This window comes from Oncorhynchus mykiss, chromosome 14 (genome assembly GCF_057628025.1).
Source record: "Oncorhynchus mykiss isolate SJ-2025 chromosome 14, ASM5762802v1, whole genome shotgun sequence".
In the NCBI taxonomy this organism is placed as follows: domain Eukaryota; kingdom Metazoa; phylum Chordata; class Actinopteri; order Salmoniformes; family Salmonidae; genus Oncorhynchus; species Oncorhynchus mykiss.
The window spans coordinates 19,880,025-19,897,821 of NC_143035.1; the positions used below are offsets into that span (position 1 = coordinate 19,880,025).

Genomic DNA, 17,797 nt, shown 5'->3' on the forward strand with positions numbered 1-17,797 from the left:
ATATAGAACCTGTTTCAAATAATCACTTTTACGCTCAGCATAGCCACTTCATATGTGCACCCGCTCCGCAATGGGAAAAATATCCTTAATTTTTTTCCAGCTAAGTTCAATTATATTCTTCTTACTATACAATCATATAATATAAAGTAATGGCATGTCATTAAGCATACAGTCTCTTGTCTGCTAAATGAACTAGCCTACAGCCTATGGCATGGCACACAGCCAGGTAACATACAGTAGGCCAACTCATATTCTGTTCTTCTGAATTACATTTTCTTCATTTCATAATGTTTCTTATAATAACTAAAATAAATAATGTATTTATTGTGATGGTGTATATTAAATTTACTTTTTAAAATGTAGATGTTCCAAAGGTGCACATCAGTGACTTGTATGCGTGGATGCCTGGAGATGCTAAACGTGTTTGTTCATTAACGGTCAATTATCTTGAGAAATAAGCAAGATGGCGCTGACAGAGTTGGTCGTCTCGCTTCGAGTCCTTAGGAAACTGTGGAGTATTATTTTTTTAAATGTATTATTTCTTACATTGTTAGCCCAGAAAATCTTAAGTGCTATTACATACAGCCGGGAATAATTATTGAATATAAGCACAACTTCAACTTACCAACATTACGACCAGGAATACGACTTTCCCGAAGCGGATCCTTTGTCCAGACCACCACCCAGCACATTAGATCTAATCCCAGAGGCCAACCCAAAACAAAGTCGCCTCCTGGTCAGTCTATCGAAGGCGTGCACACCGTTTCCGAGTATAATACTCGCCAATGTCCAGTCTCTAGACAACAAGGTAGATGAAATTAGGGCAAGGGTTGCCTTCCAGAGAGACATCAGAGATTGTAGCATTCTTTGTTTCATGGAAACATGGCTCTCTTGGGATATGCTGTCGGATAAGCCACCGGGTTTCTAGATGTGTTGCGCCGACAGAAAGAAACATCTCTCTGGGAAGAAGGGCTGGGGTGTATGTTTCATGATTAACAACTCATAGTGTAACAATAACAACATACAGAAACTCAAGTCCTTTTGTTCACCTGACCTAGCATTCCTTACACTCAAATGCCGACCGCATTATCTCTCAAGAGAATTCTCTTCGATAATAGTCACAGCCGTGTATATCCCCCGCCCAAGCAGATACCACGAAGGCCCTCAAGGAACTTCACTGGACTTTATGCAAACTGGAAACCATATATCCTGAGGCTGCGTTTATTGTAGCTGGGGATTTTTACCTGTTGCGATTCTACGGGCAGTATTTTCATTTTTGGATAAAAAACTTTCCCGTTTTAAACAAGATATTTTGTCACGAAAAGATGCTCAACTATGCATATAATTGACAGCTTTGGATAGAAAACACTCTGACGTTTCCAAAACTGCAAAGATATTGTCTGTGAGTGCAACAGAACTGATGTTACAGACGAAATCCAGATAAAGTGACGCATTTTTTTGAAACCGGCTCATGCCAATGACTCCTTATATGGCTGTGAATGAGCTACGAATGAGCTTACGTTTTCTACGTATTTCCCAAGGTGTTTACAGCATTGTGACGTCTTTTTACGCATTTATTTTGAAGAATAGCCGTAAGGGACCACATTTAGCAAGTGGTCACATGATGGCTCCCGCAGAAAATCTTGCGTAAAGTACACAAGTAGCCATTTTTCCAATCGCTTCTTATGAGAAACCAATTGTCCCGACGGTTATTTTATCGAATAGATATGTGAAAAACACCTTGAGGATTGATTCTAAACAACGTTTCTGTCGATATTATGGAGCTAATTTGGAAAAAAGTTCAGCGTTGTAGTGACTGCATTTTCTGGTCGATTTTTCAGCCAAACGTGAAGAACAAACGGAGCTATTTCACCTACAAAAATAAATATTTTTGGAAAAAAGGAACATTTGCTATCTAACTGGGAGTCTCCTGAGATTTGATTTGAGACCGGCAGTCTTTTGCATGACAATAACCGCCTGACAAAATGTCATGACCACCAACAGCCCTAATTTGGTCCAACACATTTTTTCCAATAGTTTGCTCAGAGCTGGCAGCAAGTTGATAGGTCTGCTGTTTGAACCAGTGAAGGCCACTTTACCGTTCTTGGGTAGCAGAATTACTTTGGCTTCCCTCCAGGCATGAGGACAGACACTGTCCTCTAGGTTCAGATTAAAGATATGACAGAGAGTAGTGCCTATATAGTCAGCTAGAATCCTTAGTAGCTTTCCATCTAAGTTGTCAATGCCAGGAGGTTTGTCATTATTGATCAACAACTATTTCCCCACCTCTCCTAAACTAACATTGCACAATTCTAACTTACAATGCTTTTCTTTTATTATATATATTTTTTAATGCATTAATACGATGACTCACTTTTCATTGTTGTCATAAATTTGCCCACTTTGCCATTGAAGTAATCATTTAAATAATCCGCAACATCAAATGGTTTTGTGAAGAATAAGGCATCTGATTCGATGAAAGATGGATTTGAATTTGTCTTTCTGCAAATCATTTCATTGAAAGTACTCCAAAGTTATTCCCATCATTCTTCATATCATTGATCTTGGCTTCATAATATAGTTTATTATTTTTTGTTGAGATTAGTCACATAATTTCTCAATTTGCACTAAGTCAGCCAGTCAGATGTAGAGCCAGACTTATTTGCTACTCCTTTTGCCCCAACCATACAACTTTTCAATTCCTTATCAATCCATGGAGCCTTAACAGTTCTAACAGTCAGTTTCTTAAGAGGTGCATGTTTATCAATAATTGGAAGAAGCAATTTCAAAAATGTATTAAGTACAGCGTCTGGATGTTCCTTATTAATCACATCAGACCAACAAATTATGTTTAATGTCATCTACATAAGTCACAGCAGAATATTTTGTATGCTCTTTTATTCACTATTTTAGGCCCAGCTTTTAGAGCTTTGGCTTTCCTGGATATATCCACTATATTGCAATCACTGGATCCAATGGGTCCAAATACAGCTTTAGAACAAAGTTCTATAGTGTTACTAAAAATGTGATCATTTCATATGTATGATCCAGTTCCTGTAGTAATTGTAAACACGCTGGTAGGTTGATTAATGACCTGAACCAGATTACAGGCACTGGTTACAGTGAGCAGATTCCACTTGAGCTAGATGAAAACCAGTCAGATCCCCAAGAACGTAGACCTCTCTGTTTACATCACATACACTATCAAGCATTTCACACACATTATGTAGATAATGACTGTTAGCACTTAGTAGTCTATAGCAACACCCTATAATAATATACTTTAGATGAGGCAGGTGAACCTGCAACCACAGCACTTCAGTAACACTTGACATGAGATGTTCTGTAAGCACTACATCCTTATAAGGCCAGTTTTATTGCTTCTTTAATCGGAACAACAGTTTTCAGCTGTGCTAACATAATTGTGAAAGGGTTTTCTAATGATCAACTAGCCTTTTAAAATGATACACCTGGATTAGCTAACACAACTTGCCATTGGAACACAGGAGTGATGGTTGCTGATAATGGGCCTCTGTACGCCTATGTAGATATTACATAAAATCAGCCGTTTCCAGCTACAGTAGTCATTTACAACATTAACATTGTCTACACTGTATTTCTGATCAATTTGATGTTCTTTTAATGGACAAAAAAAGTGCTTTTCTTTCAAAAACAAGAACATTTCTAAGTGACCCCAAACTTTTGAACAGTTGTGTGTGTATATACAGTGCCTTGCGAAAGTATTCGGCCCCCTTGAACTTTGCGACCTTTTGCCACATTTCAGGCTTCAAACATAAAGATATAAAACTGTATTTTTTTGTGAAGAATCAACAACAAGTGGGACACAATCATGAAGTGGAACGACATTTATTGGATATTTCTAACTTTTTTAACAAATCAAAAACTGAAAAATTGGGCGTGCAAAATTATTCAGCCCCTTTACTTTCAGTGCAGCAAACTCTCTCCAGAAGTTCAGTGAGGATCTCTGAATGATCCAATGTTGACCTAAATGACTAATGATGATAAATACAATCCACCTGTGTGTAATCAAGTCTCCGTATAAATGCACCTGCACTGTGATAGTCTCTGAGGTCCGTTAAAAGCGCAGAGAGCATCATGAAGAACAAGGAACACACCAGGCAGGTCCGAGATACTGTTGTGAAGAAGTTTAAAGCCGGATTTGGATACAAAAAGATTTCCCAAGCTTTAAACATCCCAAGGAGCACTGTGCAAGCGATAATATTGAAATGGAAGGAGTATCAGACCACTGCAAATCTACCAAGACCTGGCCGTCCCTCTAAACTTTCAGCTCATACAAGGAGAAGACTGATCAGAGATGCAGCCAAGAGGCCCATGATCACTCTGGATGAACTGCAGAGATCTACAGCTGAGGTGGGAGACTCTGTCCATAGGACAACAATCAGTCGTATATTGCACAAATCTGGCCTTTATGGAAGAGTGGCAAGAAGAAAGCCATTTCTTAAAGATATCCATAAAAAGTGTTGTTTAAAGTTTGCCACAAGCCACCTGGGAGACACACCAAACATGTGGAAGACGGTGCTCTGGTCAGATGAAACCAAAATTGAACTTTTTGGCAACAATGCAAAACGTTATGTTTGGCGTAAAAGCAACACAGCTGAACACACCATCCCCACTGTCAAACATGGTGGTGGCAGCATCATGGTTTGGGCCTGCTTTTCTTCAGCAGGGGCAGGGAAGATGGTTAAAATTGATGGGAAGATGGATGGAGCAAAATACAGGACCATTCTGGAAGAAAACCTGATGGAGTCTGCAAAAGACCTGAGACTGGGACGGAGATTTGTCTTCCAACAAGACAATGATCCAAAACATAAAGCAAAATCTACAATGGAATGGTTCAAAAATAAACATATCCAGGTGTTAGAATGGCCAAGTCAAAGTCCAGACCTGAATCCAATCGAGAATCTGTGGAAAGAACTGAAAACTGCTGTTCACAAATGCTCTCCATCCAACCTCACTGAGCTCGAGCTGTTTTGCAAGGAGGAATGGGAAAAAATGTCAGTCTCTCGATGTGCAAAACTGATAGAGACATACCCCAAGCGACTTACAGCTGTAATCGCAGCAAAAGGTGGCGCTACAAAGTATTAACTTAAGGGGGCTGAATAATTTTGCACACCCAATTTTTCAGTTTTTGATTTGTTAAAAAAGTTTGAAATATCCAATAAATGTTGTTCCACTTCATGATTGTGTCCCACTTGTTGTTGATTCTTCACAAAAAAATACAGTTTTATATCTTTATGTTTGAAGCCTGAAATGTGGCAAAAGGTCGCAAAGTTCAAGGGGGCCGAATACTTTCGCAAGGCACTGTATATATATTAGAGGTCGACCTAATAATTAGGGCCGATTTCAAGTTTTCAAAACAATCGGTAATCGGCATTTTTAGACGCCAATTATGGACGATTATATTGCAATCCACGAGGAGACAGCGTGGCAGGCTTGACCACCTGTTACACGAGTGCAGGCAGCAAGGAGCCATGATAAGTTGCTAGCTAGCATTTAACTTATCTTATAAAAAACAATCAGTCTTAACATAATCACTAGTTAACTACATATGTTTGATGATATTACTAGTTTAACTAGCTTGTCCTGCGTTGCATATAATCAATGCGGTGCCTGAAATTGTGGCACTTCTCTTGCGTTCAGTGTAAGCAGAGTCAGGGTATATGCAGCAGTTTGGGTCGCCTGGCTCATTGCAAACTGTATGAAAATAATTTCTTCCTAACAAAGACCGTAATTAATTTGCCAGAATTTTACATAACATTGAAGGTTGCAATGTAACAGCAGTATTTAGACGACTTAGGGTTGCCACCCGTTCGATAAAATGTTTTCGAAATGATAGTTTCTGGATTTGACAATATTAATGACCAAAGGCTCGTATTTCTGTGTTTATTATAATTAAGTCTATGATTTGATATTTAATAGAGCAGTCTGACTGAGCGGTGGTAGGCAGCAGCAGGCTCGTAAGCATTCATTCAAACCTCACTTTCCTCCGTTTGCCTGCAGCTTTTCGCAATGCTTCAAGCACAGCACTGTTTATGACTTCAAGCCTATCAACTCGCAAGATTAGGCTGGCAATACTATTGTGCCTATAAGAACATCCAATAGTCAAAGGTCTATGAAATACAAATGGTATAGAGAGAAATAGTCCTATAATAACTACAACCTAAAACTTCTTACCTGGGAATATTGAAGACTCATGTTAAAAGGAACCACCAGCTTTCATATGTTCTGAGCAAGGAACTTTAACGTTAGCTTTTTTACATGGCACTTTCACTTCTCCAACACTTTGTTTTTGCATTATTTAAACTAAATTGAACATGTTTCATTATTTATTTGAGACAAAATAAATGTTATGTATGTACAGTTGAGGTCGGAAGTTTACATACACTTAGGTTGGAGTTATTAAAACTCGTTTTTCAACCACTCCACAATTTTCTTGTTAACAAACTATAGTTTTGGCTAGTCAGTTAGGATATCTGCTTTGTGCATGACACAAGTCATTTTTCCAACAATTGTTAGACAGATTATTTCACATTGAATTCACTGTATCACAATTCCAGTGGGTCAGAAGTTTACATACACTAAGTTGACTGTGCCTTTTAAACAGCTTCTTGAACAAGCAGATGAAACAGTGTTTAAACCCTTTACAATGAAAACCTGTGAAGTTATTTGGATTTTTACGAATTATATTTGAAAGACAGCGTCCTGAAAAAAGGACATTTATTTTTGCTGAGTTGATGTATGTGTATAGATATGAATGTGTATGTGTATATATGTGTGTATGTGTGTATATTCACACATGTTTAGTTTGCTGAAAATAAACGCAGTTGACAGTGAGGACGTTTACATCTCAACACCTCATAAGCATTCCTGTCTCTTCTGTAGGTGTTATCCTTGTATTGCTACTGCTGTATCATCAAATTAATTATCTAAGTGAGTCTCAGAAATGGCTAATATGTTAATGTTATGGATATCAGGCCTATCTTGGACTATTTTTAGCCCTTTCTTCGGTAGCTTATCAGAGATCGACACAATGTGGAAAAGAATATACAAAGCAAGAGAAAAGAACCCATTCAGCAGTCCATGAATCAGTTGGGGGGGGGGGGGGGGGGGGGGGGGGGGTTGTAGGGTTGAAGCTAGTAACACATAGTCTTGGCTCTCTCATCTCTTCTATGCTTTTGGGAGGGAGGCTGGACAAAGAGCCTGTCATAGCGGATGTAAGCAATGTCCCTATGCACTCTGGCAGCTTTCATGGCTGGGATAAGTTCTTTCCTCTTCATGAAATGCCAATGAGATCCTACATCTGTAACATCAAATGCCAATGAGTTGAAGAAGTTAGCTGGCTCTGTTAGGGCAACCAGCTAAACTGGCAGAGATTCAGGCTTTTGTTAGCTTGTGCTGGTTGCTAAAGGATGCAGGCTAGCGTGGAAGAGAGTGGCTGAGGGGGTCTTTGAAGTGAAACGGAGCTAACCACCTTTCATTCCCAGAGGAGAGAGCTAGGGAGTGAACCTAGCCCCTCAGGAGCTGTTTGGAAACTCCACTGTTTCGCTCCAGTGAAGGGAGGACATGAGGCGAGGCTACTTCTTCCAACAGCAGGACTCTATTTCAAACACATATTTCCACAACCCCTATTCCTGCCCTGTCTGTGCAATTCTATTGCCTGTTGAATACCACACTTTCTTCCTGATAAATTCCCTCTTCTGGACGTCTCAGCCTAAAACATGACGTCATCCTCTTTTTGAAACGGTCTGTTTGAGGTGGGGGTCTGAGTTTTTTTTCTTCTCTCTGAAATGTATGCCTTGGTAACAAATACCAGTATAGGACAAATCAATAACATTATTTGAGTAAGAGTTAACAGATTGTTTCCCAAAAAATTATTTTACCCCCTTTTTCTCCCCAATTTCAATCTTATATCATCGCTGCAACTTCGAGTCATGCGTCCTCCAAAACATTACCCGCCAAACCATGCTTCTTAACACCAGCCCGCTTAAACCAGAAGCCAGCTGCACCAATGTGTCGGTGGAAACCCCGTTCAACTGATGACCGAGGTCAGCCTGCAGGTGCCCGGCACGCCACAAGGAGGTGCTGGAGCGCGATGAGCCAAGTTCAAGCCCCCCAGCCAAACCCTCCCCAAACCCAGACGACGGGGGCAAATTGTGCTCTGCCCTATGGGACTCCCGGTCACGGCCGGTTATGACACAGCCTGGGATTGATCCCAGGTCTGTAGTGATGCCGGAAGCACTGTGATGCATTAGACCGCTGAGCCACTCCGTAGTCCCTGGATTATGAGCTGTTAAAATGAGATGCTACTTTAAATGTAAGTTGCAGTGAATCAAAGTGTCTGATAAACGACCATTATATGAACATTTGGCCCGCTTATGTGACCTATCTGCCATGTCCCGTGTCCCCTTAGGAGGCAGAGGGGGCGCTGCCCTACCTGCTGGTGCTGTGTGGGGACCACGGGATGTCCGAGACGGGCAGCCACGGGGGCTCGTCTGAGCATGAGGTCAATACACCCCTGGTGCTCATCAGCCCCGCCTTCAAGAAGAAAGGTAAGCATTGGCTCTCCTGTTATCCCTCTGTCTGTTTGTCAGTCTGTCTTGGTGTCATTGCTGAAGTAGGCACATGCACACCGGTGTTCAAATGCTTATCACAACACTTATCCATAATAGTATAGTGAAAATATTGTAGTTACGGCCCACTACTAATATGTCTATTTACATTTGTTTTCACCTAGGAAAAATGTGGTTAAGTGAGGATTAACATGTGGTTAAGTGAGGATTAACATGACTTTTGATAGATAAGGGCCTACTCCAGAGCGCCTGTGCCACACACGTACATGCCTGGTTAAATAAAGGCTACAAAAAATGCACACACATACATACACACACGGCTGTCTCTCAGCTGAGCTCTCACACTGAGAAGCGGTGACGTCTTGGCACTGTGTGAAGAGGAGCTCATTAACTTTTCGCCGCTCTGTGGCAAACGTGTTCGAGGCCGTTGGTGTGAATGTGATAATTGTTTCTTTATTTGCTACGTTTATTTCTAGATCACTTCTCATCTACATAGGTTTATTTCAGGTGGATCAGATTTTACTGAGAGACCGGCTGAGAAATTAAGCGTTGGCAGATACAGGCTGGTACAGTAACTTGTACTGTAGGACCTCAGACACATGATGGACAGGTTGGTACAGTAACTTGTACTGTAGGACCTCAGACACATGATGGACAGGTTGGTACAGTAACTTGTACTGTAGGACCTCAGACACATGATGGACAGGCTGGTACAGTAACTTGTACTGTAGGACCTCAGACACATGATGGACAGGCTGGTACAGTAACTTGTACTGTAGGACCTCAGACACATGATGGACAGGCTGGTACAGTAACTTGTACTGTAGGACCTCAGACACATGATGGACACAGAGTTTGTGTTCTGGATTGTGCTGTCAACTCAACTGGCATGATTTAAGCTTGAGCTTTTATCAAACCTAAAAGCAGGACACAGCATTAATTATTTAACCGTTGTTATTAATGTATGACGTAGAGAAGTAGGATTTGATTAGAGATGCGGTACATATGTTCTGCTCCTGTGACTTTTCACCTAATTTCTCAACTGTATACGTGTGTGAATGTACGTACGCGTTTCTGTCTGTCTTGTGCATGTGTGCCTCCTTGCTTCCTCTTGTTTCTATATCCTGAGATATTCTCTCTACTCCTTATAAACAGTAGGGATGGAGAAACCATCAACAGTAGAGCAGGTGGACCTGACCCCGACCCTGGCTCTTGGTCTGGGCCTGCCCATCTCCCAGAACAGCGTGGGCCGACTCATCCAGCCCGTGGTTGACGAGGCCTCGCTCAGGGACCAGCTGCGCTTTCTGCACCTCAACGGCCACCAGCTGAGCTACCTGCTGAAGGACAGCATGCCAGCCTATGAGAAAGGTAAGAGGGAATAGTGTGGGTCAGTGCAGGGGTAGTGCCAGATCAGAGCAAGGCTAAATCAGCTTCCAGCCTCCCAAAGTCAATGTGTTGGACCCGTTCCGAAATGAATCAGTGGCTTTCCCACCCAACCCAACATGCATAAAAAGTTTTTTTTTTAAAGGAGACCGGTTCCGAATGGACCCAAGGACGGTCAGAACCATTCCGAAATGGCCTGTGGAAAAACAGCCGCAAACGGACCCATGCTGGTTTGATCTGAGAGACCCATTCGGATCCGAGAGTAGAACGAGAGAGGGAAAGAAACCTCTGCCATCAATAAACGAGATTATCATTCCTTAAAAACTGCTAATTGACATAAAACAAACCAGAAGAAAATTATATTTCGATGTGTCGCATAATCAAAACATTGTAGCTTATTGTTTTATTGGTTTTTACTTTCCTAAAACAGTAATTTGTTTACCTCACGATTCAGATGTTGGAGATTTGAGCGCTCAATGTATCAGGGTGTTGCATGCATTTATGTCCATAGTAGAGGTCGACCGATTAATCGAAATGGCCGATTTAATTAGGGCCGATTTCAAGTTTTCATAACAATCGGAAATAGGTATTTTTGGGCGCCGATTTGCCGATTTTTAAATTATTATTATTATTGTTATTTTTATATATATATTTTTTTTATACCTTTATTTAACTAGGCAAGTCAGTTAAGAACACATTCTTATTTTCAATGACGGCATAGGAACGGTGGGTTAACTGCCTTGTTCATGGGCAGAACGACAGATTTTCACCTTGTCAGCTCGGGGGATCCACTCTTGCAACCTTACAGTTAACTAGTCCAACGCAATAACGACCTTCCTCTCTCTCGTTGCACTCCACAAGGAGAGTTACGCGAATGCAGTAAGCCAAGGTAAGTTGCTAGCTAGTATTAAACTTATGTTATAAAAAACAATAATTCATAATCACTAGTTAACTAAACATGGTTGATGATATTACTAGATATTATCTAGCGTGTCCTGCGTTGCATATAATCTGACTTAGCATACAAGTATCTGACTGGGCGGTGGTAGGCAGAAGCAGGTGCGTAAACATTCATTCAAACAGCACTTTCGTGCGTTTTGCCAGCAGGTCTTCGTTGTGCGTTAAGCATTGCACTGTTTATGACTTCAAGCCTATCAACTCCCGAGATGAGGCTGGTGTAACCGAAGTGAAATGGCTAGCTAGTTAGTACGCGCTAACTAGCGGGACAGAAGCTATACTGTTACACTGGCAATACTAAAGTGCCTATAAGAACATCCAATAGTCAAAGGTTAATGAAATACAAATGGTATAGAGAGAAATAGTCCTATAATTCCTATAATAACTACAACCTAAACTTCTTACCTGGGAATATTGAAGACTCATGTTAAAAGGAACCACCAGCTTTCATATGTTCTCATGTTCTGAGCAAGGAACTGAAACGTTAGCTTTCTTACATAGCACATATTGCACTTTTACATTCTTCTCCAACACTTTGTTTTTGTATTATTTAAACCAAATTGAACATGTTTCATTATTTACTTGAGGCTAAATTGATTTTATTGATGTATTATATTAAGTTAAAATAAGTGTTCATTCATTATTGTTGTAATTGTCATTATTACAAATGAAATGAAGAAATCGCCCGATTAATCGGTATCGTCTTTTTTGGTCCTCCAATAATCGGTATCGGCGTTGAAAAATCATAATCGGTCGACCTCTAGTCTATAGGCCTAGTCTCCACTGTATGATATTGATATTTAAAAAAATATATATAAAGGAAGAGAAGCTTAGGCCTAGCCCAGAGAGAAAGATGGAGATATGCCGGGCGCCATGTTTCTGACACCAACATGCGTTCTAAATCCTTGTCAGATAGGCTTCTACTGCTATACAGATGTAGGCGTACTATACAGGAGGATGAATTTGGCGTGCATAATATTTTTTTAAATAAAGATGAGCATCATATTGTTACTCCTTTAATCTAACTTTGGTAGGCCTAAAACATTCTTCCTCTCCTCAAGTTCAACTGAGTCAGTTGGACTTCTGGTGCGCACTGCCTTCATAGGCCTGTAGTAGCTAAGCCTAGTGACAATACCACACCAGACCTTCACAAAAGTTTCTAAACTTGATTAGGGTAATATCAAAGTAAGTCAAGTCATTGTTTTTAGGTAAAATATGAACCGTAGGCCTACCCAACAAATGACAGCAATAGGCTGATATTTATTTTACATCCGGTCTACTTTAAACTTTTATCTTAAATTTAAATACAGAGCACAACATTGAAAAGACAACTTAATTTAGCATATTTAATGAAATATTTTAGATTCTAAAAAAGCTTACAATAATAATTATAAAACAAATTATAATAAATACTAAAACAAATAAATAAAAGTTTGAAAATTGCATCAAACCTGAATAGCGAGTTGCACACATTCCATTTGGCCGCACCAATGTTCTTCTCATCGTTATCCCTTGAACTTGTCCTCACAGAAGACTATCCTCTTTTGTTTTTCTTAAATGAAAAAGGCCTCCATCTTTGCAATCGACAGTAGCCTAGGCCAAAGCTCCTTTCACTCGTGCTCTCTCTCTCTCTTCAGCAGCAGGTGCACGTGAGGTGAGTGGCCGGAACCAGTTTCAGCTGGACATGAACTACATGTTTTATTGAGTTGCAATTGGCGAGGTTCGGATCACCTCGCACATTAAATTAACAGAGGACAGATCCAGTTGGTAAATCAATTATAATTGCACTTACCTGAGACCCGTGGCAATTATATAAGACCCCACCCAGATCTGAGACAAAAGTCAGAATTTATGGTCTCGGAATTTCAGGTTTGTTGGACCCGTGAAGACCTCTAGAGTGTACAAAGCTATTCGGATAAAGCCAAGATAAGTGGCTCAATTCAAGTAATGTGTATGTGTGGCATACATGCACATATGTTCCTACAACCATTTATGTCTGTAAATAGATGACTATTGACAACCGCAAAGGATTCAACCGGTCTAAGTTACAAAGATTGCATTTGGTTGCCTCTCTAAGAAGACAATCATCCTTCTCTTTACACACACACACACACACACACACACACACACACACACACACACACACACACACCCTTTGCAGGGTTTTACTCTCTCTCCTATTGTCTTACTGAGTCACTGTCAAAGAAAGGAGAAGATTATCCACCTTTGGGGTTCAATCACACACACCTTTGTTTAGGCTATGTTGTATACATGTCAGAGTGTGGCTGTGAGGCCTGTCATTCGTCTATTACAGTGGATGTTCTGTATCAGGTGTTTATCCATTGAGATTGCATGGCTGTGTGCTCGATTTTAACCAACTGTAAGCAACTGGTGAGGTTGAAATAGCCGAATCCACTAATTTGAAGGGGTGCCCACATGCTTTTGTATATACAGTACCAGTCAAAAGTTCGAACACACCTACTCATTCAATAGTTTTTCTTTATTTTTACTATTTTCTACATTGTAGAATAATAGTGAAGACATCAAAAATATGAAATAACACATTGAATCATGTAGTAACCAATAGTGTTAAACAAATCAAAATAGATTTTATAATTGAGATTCTTCAAAGTAGCCACCCACCCTTGTCTTGATGACAGCTTTGCACACTCTTGGCATTCTCTCAACCAGCTCCATGAGGTAGTAACCTGGAATGCATTTCAATTAACAGGTGTGCCTTGTTAATTTGTGGAATTGCATTCCTTCTTAATGCGTTTGAATCAATCAGTTGTGTTGTGACAAGGTAGGGTTGGTATTAGAGGTTGACCGATTAATCGGAATGGCCGATTAATTAGGGCCGATTTCAAGTGTCCATAACAATCGGTAATCAGCATTTTTGGACACCGATTATGGGCGATTACATTGCACTCCACGAGGAGACTACGTGGCAGGCTGACTACCTGTTATGAGAGTGCAGCAAGGAGCCAAGGTAAAGTGCTAGCTAGCATTAAACGTATCTTATAAAAAACAATCAATCTTAACATAATCACTAGTTAACTACACATTGTTGATGATATTACTAGGTTATCTAGCTTGTCCTGCGTAGCATATAATTGATGCGGTGCCTGTTAATTTATCATTGAATCACAGCCTACTTTGCCAAACGGGTGATTTAACAAGCGCGTTCACGAAAAAAGCACTGTCGTTGCACCAATGTGTACCTAACCATAAACATCAACGCCTTTCTTAAAATGAATACACAAGTATAGATTTTTAAACCTGCACATTTAGTTAATATTGCCTACTAACATACATTTCTTTTAACTAGGGAAAATTGTGTCACTTCTCTTGCGGTCTGTGCAACAGAGTCAGTGTATATGCAGCAGTTTGGGCCACCTGGCTCGTTGCGAACTGCGTGAAGACCATTTCTTCCTAACAAAGACAGCCAACTTCGCCAAATGGAGGATGATTTAACAAAAGCGCATTTGTGAAAAAAATCACAATCGTTGCACGAATATACCTAACCATAAACATCAATACTTAAAATCTTAAAATCAATACACAGAAGTATATTTTTTTAAACCTGCATATTTAGTTAAAATAAATTAATGTTAGCAGGCAATATTAACTAGGGAAATTGTGTCACTTCTCTTGCGTTCATTACACGCAGAGTCAGGGTATATTCAACAGTTTGGGCTGCCTGCGAACTAATTTGGGCCGTTGCGAAATAATTTGCCAGAATTTTACATAATTATGACATAACATTGAAGGTTGTGCAATGTAACAGCAATATTTAGACTTATGGATGCCACCCGTTAGATAAAATACGGAACGGTTCCGTATTTCACTGAAAGAATAAACATTTTGTTTTCGAAATTATAGTTTCCGGATTCGACCATATTAATGATATCATTCAAACAGGACTTTCCTGCGTTTGCCAGCAGCTCTTCGCAATGCTTCAAACATTACGCTGTTTATGACTTCAAGCCTATCAACTCCCGAGATTAGGCTGACAATGCTAAAGTACCTATTAGAACATCCAATAGTCAAAGGTATATGAAATACAAATAGTATAGAGAGAAATAGTCCTATAATTCCTATAATAACTACAACCTAAAACGTCTTACCTGGGAATATTGAAGACTCATGTTAAAAGGAACCACCAGCTTTCATATGTTCTCATGTTCTGAGCAAGGAACTTAAACATAAGCTTTTTTTACATGGCACATATTGCACTTTTACTTCCTTCTCCAACACTTTGTTTTTGCATTATTTAAACCAAATTGAACATGTTTCATTATTTATTTGAGACTAAATTGATTTTATTGATGTATTATATTAAGTTAAAATAAAAGTTTTTATTGTTCATTCAGTATTGTTGTAATTGTCATTATTACACATATAAATATATATAAAAATCAGCCGATAAATCGGTATCGGCTTTTTTTGGTCCTCCAATAATCGGTAACGGCGTTGAAAAACCATAATCGGTCAACCTCTAGTTGGTATACAGATACAGATAGCACTATTTGGTAAAATACCAAATATTATGGCAAGAACAGCTAAAATAAGCAAAGAGAAACGACAGTCCGTCATTGCTATAGTACATGAAGGTCAGTCAATGCAGAAAATTTGAAAGTTTCTTTATGTGCAGTCGGAAAAACCACAAATTGCTACGATGAAGCTGGCTCTCATGGAGCCACAGGAAAGGAAAACGCAGAGTAACCTCTGCTGCCGAGGATAAGTTCATTAGAATTACCAGCCTCATTACCAGCCCAAATAAATGCTTCACGTAGTTCAAGTAACAGACACATTTCAACATTAACTGTTCAGAGGAGACTACGTGAATCAGGCCTTCGTGGTTGAATTGCTGCAAAGAAACCACTGCTAAAGGATGCCAATAATAATAAGAGACTTGCTTGTGCCAAGAAACACGAGCAATGGAAATTAGACCGGTGGATATCTGTCCTTTGGTCTGATTTGAGATTTTTGGTTCCAACCGCTGTGTCTTTGTGAGAAGCAGAGTAGTTGAACGGATGATCTCCGCATGAGTGGTTCCCACTGTGAAGCATGGAGGAGGTGTGATGGTGTGGGGGGTTTTGCTGGTGACACTGTGTGATTTACTTAGAATTCAAGGCACACTTAACCAGCATGGCTACCCCTGCATTCTGCAGCGATACACCACTCCATCGTTGTACAATGACGCAACACACGTCCAGGCTGTGTAAGGGCTATTTGACCAAGAAGGAGAGTGATGGAGTGATGCATCAGATGACCTGCCCTCCACAATCACCCGACCTCAACCCAATTGGGATGGATTGGATTGAGTTGGACCGCAGAGGGAAGGAAAAGCAGCCAACAAGTACTCAGCATATGTGGGAACTCTTTCAAGACTGTTCAGCAAAAAATAAACTGCGGCTGCATTGGGCTAAGGAATGAAAACACTGGAGAATTGGAAAAACATTGCCTGGACTGATGAATCCCGGTTCCTGCTGGTGGGTGACTCGGGTATGGAGAAAAACACATGAGTATATGCATCCATCGTGGTGGTGGTGTGGGGTGTGTTTTCATGACACACGTTGAGCCCAGTGATAAAATTGGAGCAACGTTTAAATGCCACATCATATTTGCCAATAAGGTACATCCGTTCATGTGCGACTAGATTTTTCAGCAGGATGATGCCCCATGCTACAAGGCTAGGATGGTCCAGGAGTGGTTCCACAAACATGGCAGTGAATTCAGCTTACCGCAGTGGCCTGCCCATTCGCCAGATCTCAATACAATTTGAGTATCTGTGGGATGAGATGGAACAAGCTTTTCGTAGTAGAAATCCACTACTAGCCAACTTGACACAACTGTGGGAATCATTGGAGATAACATTGGCCAGAATCTCTGTGGAACGCTTCTGACACATTTTAGAGTCCATAGTCCGGCTAAATGAGTATATTCTGAGGGCAAAAGTGGGTGCAACTCAATATTAGGAATGTGTTCCTAATGTTTTGTACATTCTGTACAACGTTTTACTTCTGTAAATTTACACTGAGGTAATAGTGGTTCTGAGGTCTCACTAGGTTGGAACATGAAGCCTACAATTCCAGGTTTGTGGGTTTGATTTCCCCAGGTTTCCCATGTTGAATATGTAAAGTTTAGCACTGTGGTATGTCAGAATCCCTTGATGATTTTCTGCTGGTGTTCCAACTATATAGAAATGTACAGGAACATATTCCATATTCATTTTGAGGTAGGGTTTGTTCCTGCTGTAGAATGTGTTGTTCTAGCTGGCTTCAGAATGATGATGTTCTAGCTGGCTTCAGAATGATGTGTTGATCTAGCTGGCTTCAGAATGATGTGTGGGCGTGCGCGGGCGTTAGTGAGTGTTTGTGTGTGTGTGGGTGCGTGCGTGTGTGAGTGTGTGGCCGTGAGTTAGTGAGTGTTTGTGTGTGGGCGCGTGAGTGTGCGTGAGTGTGTCTCTCCTCAGAGTACTTGAACCTGATCAACGTCAAGTCTCACAATGCAGATTCGTATCGGTGAATGTGTGTCAAAACACGGGCTGGACACAAAGAGACGTCAAATTCAGACATTTGAGAACGTTTGGAGGACGTTGATATATGCCATCGACGGCGCTAACCCCCCAAAAATGTAAAATTATGGCATAGCACTGGGCTGGAACTCACAAGGCTCAAAGCCAGAGAGCTGCCTTGACCACTGTAGTACTTGGAGCCAGAGGCTGCCTCGACCATTGCACCAGTCAGAGACCTGCCTAAACCGCCCGGAGCCAGAGAGCTGCCTAGACCGCCGCACCGCTCAGAGCCAGAGAGCTGCCTAGACCATTGCTCCGCTCGGAG

General features: G+C 40.6%; 1 protein-coding gene across 1 annotated transcript in view; it reads left to right on the forward strand.

The window, feature by feature from the left end:
• The window catches only part of LOC110488955 (GPI ethanolamine phosphate transferase 2, catalytic subunit), a 119,426-nt gene that overhangs the window by 30,395 nt on the left and 71,234 nt on the right, over positions 1–17,797 (forward strand). The window contains exons 5-6 of the mRNA XM_021561447.3: positions 8,453–8,591; positions 9,768–9,980. Coding sequence (XP_021417122.3) covers positions 8,453–8,591; positions 9,768–9,980 — 352 coding nt within the window. The remainder of the gene's footprint in view (positions 1–8,452; positions 8,592–9,767; positions 9,981–17,797) is intronic.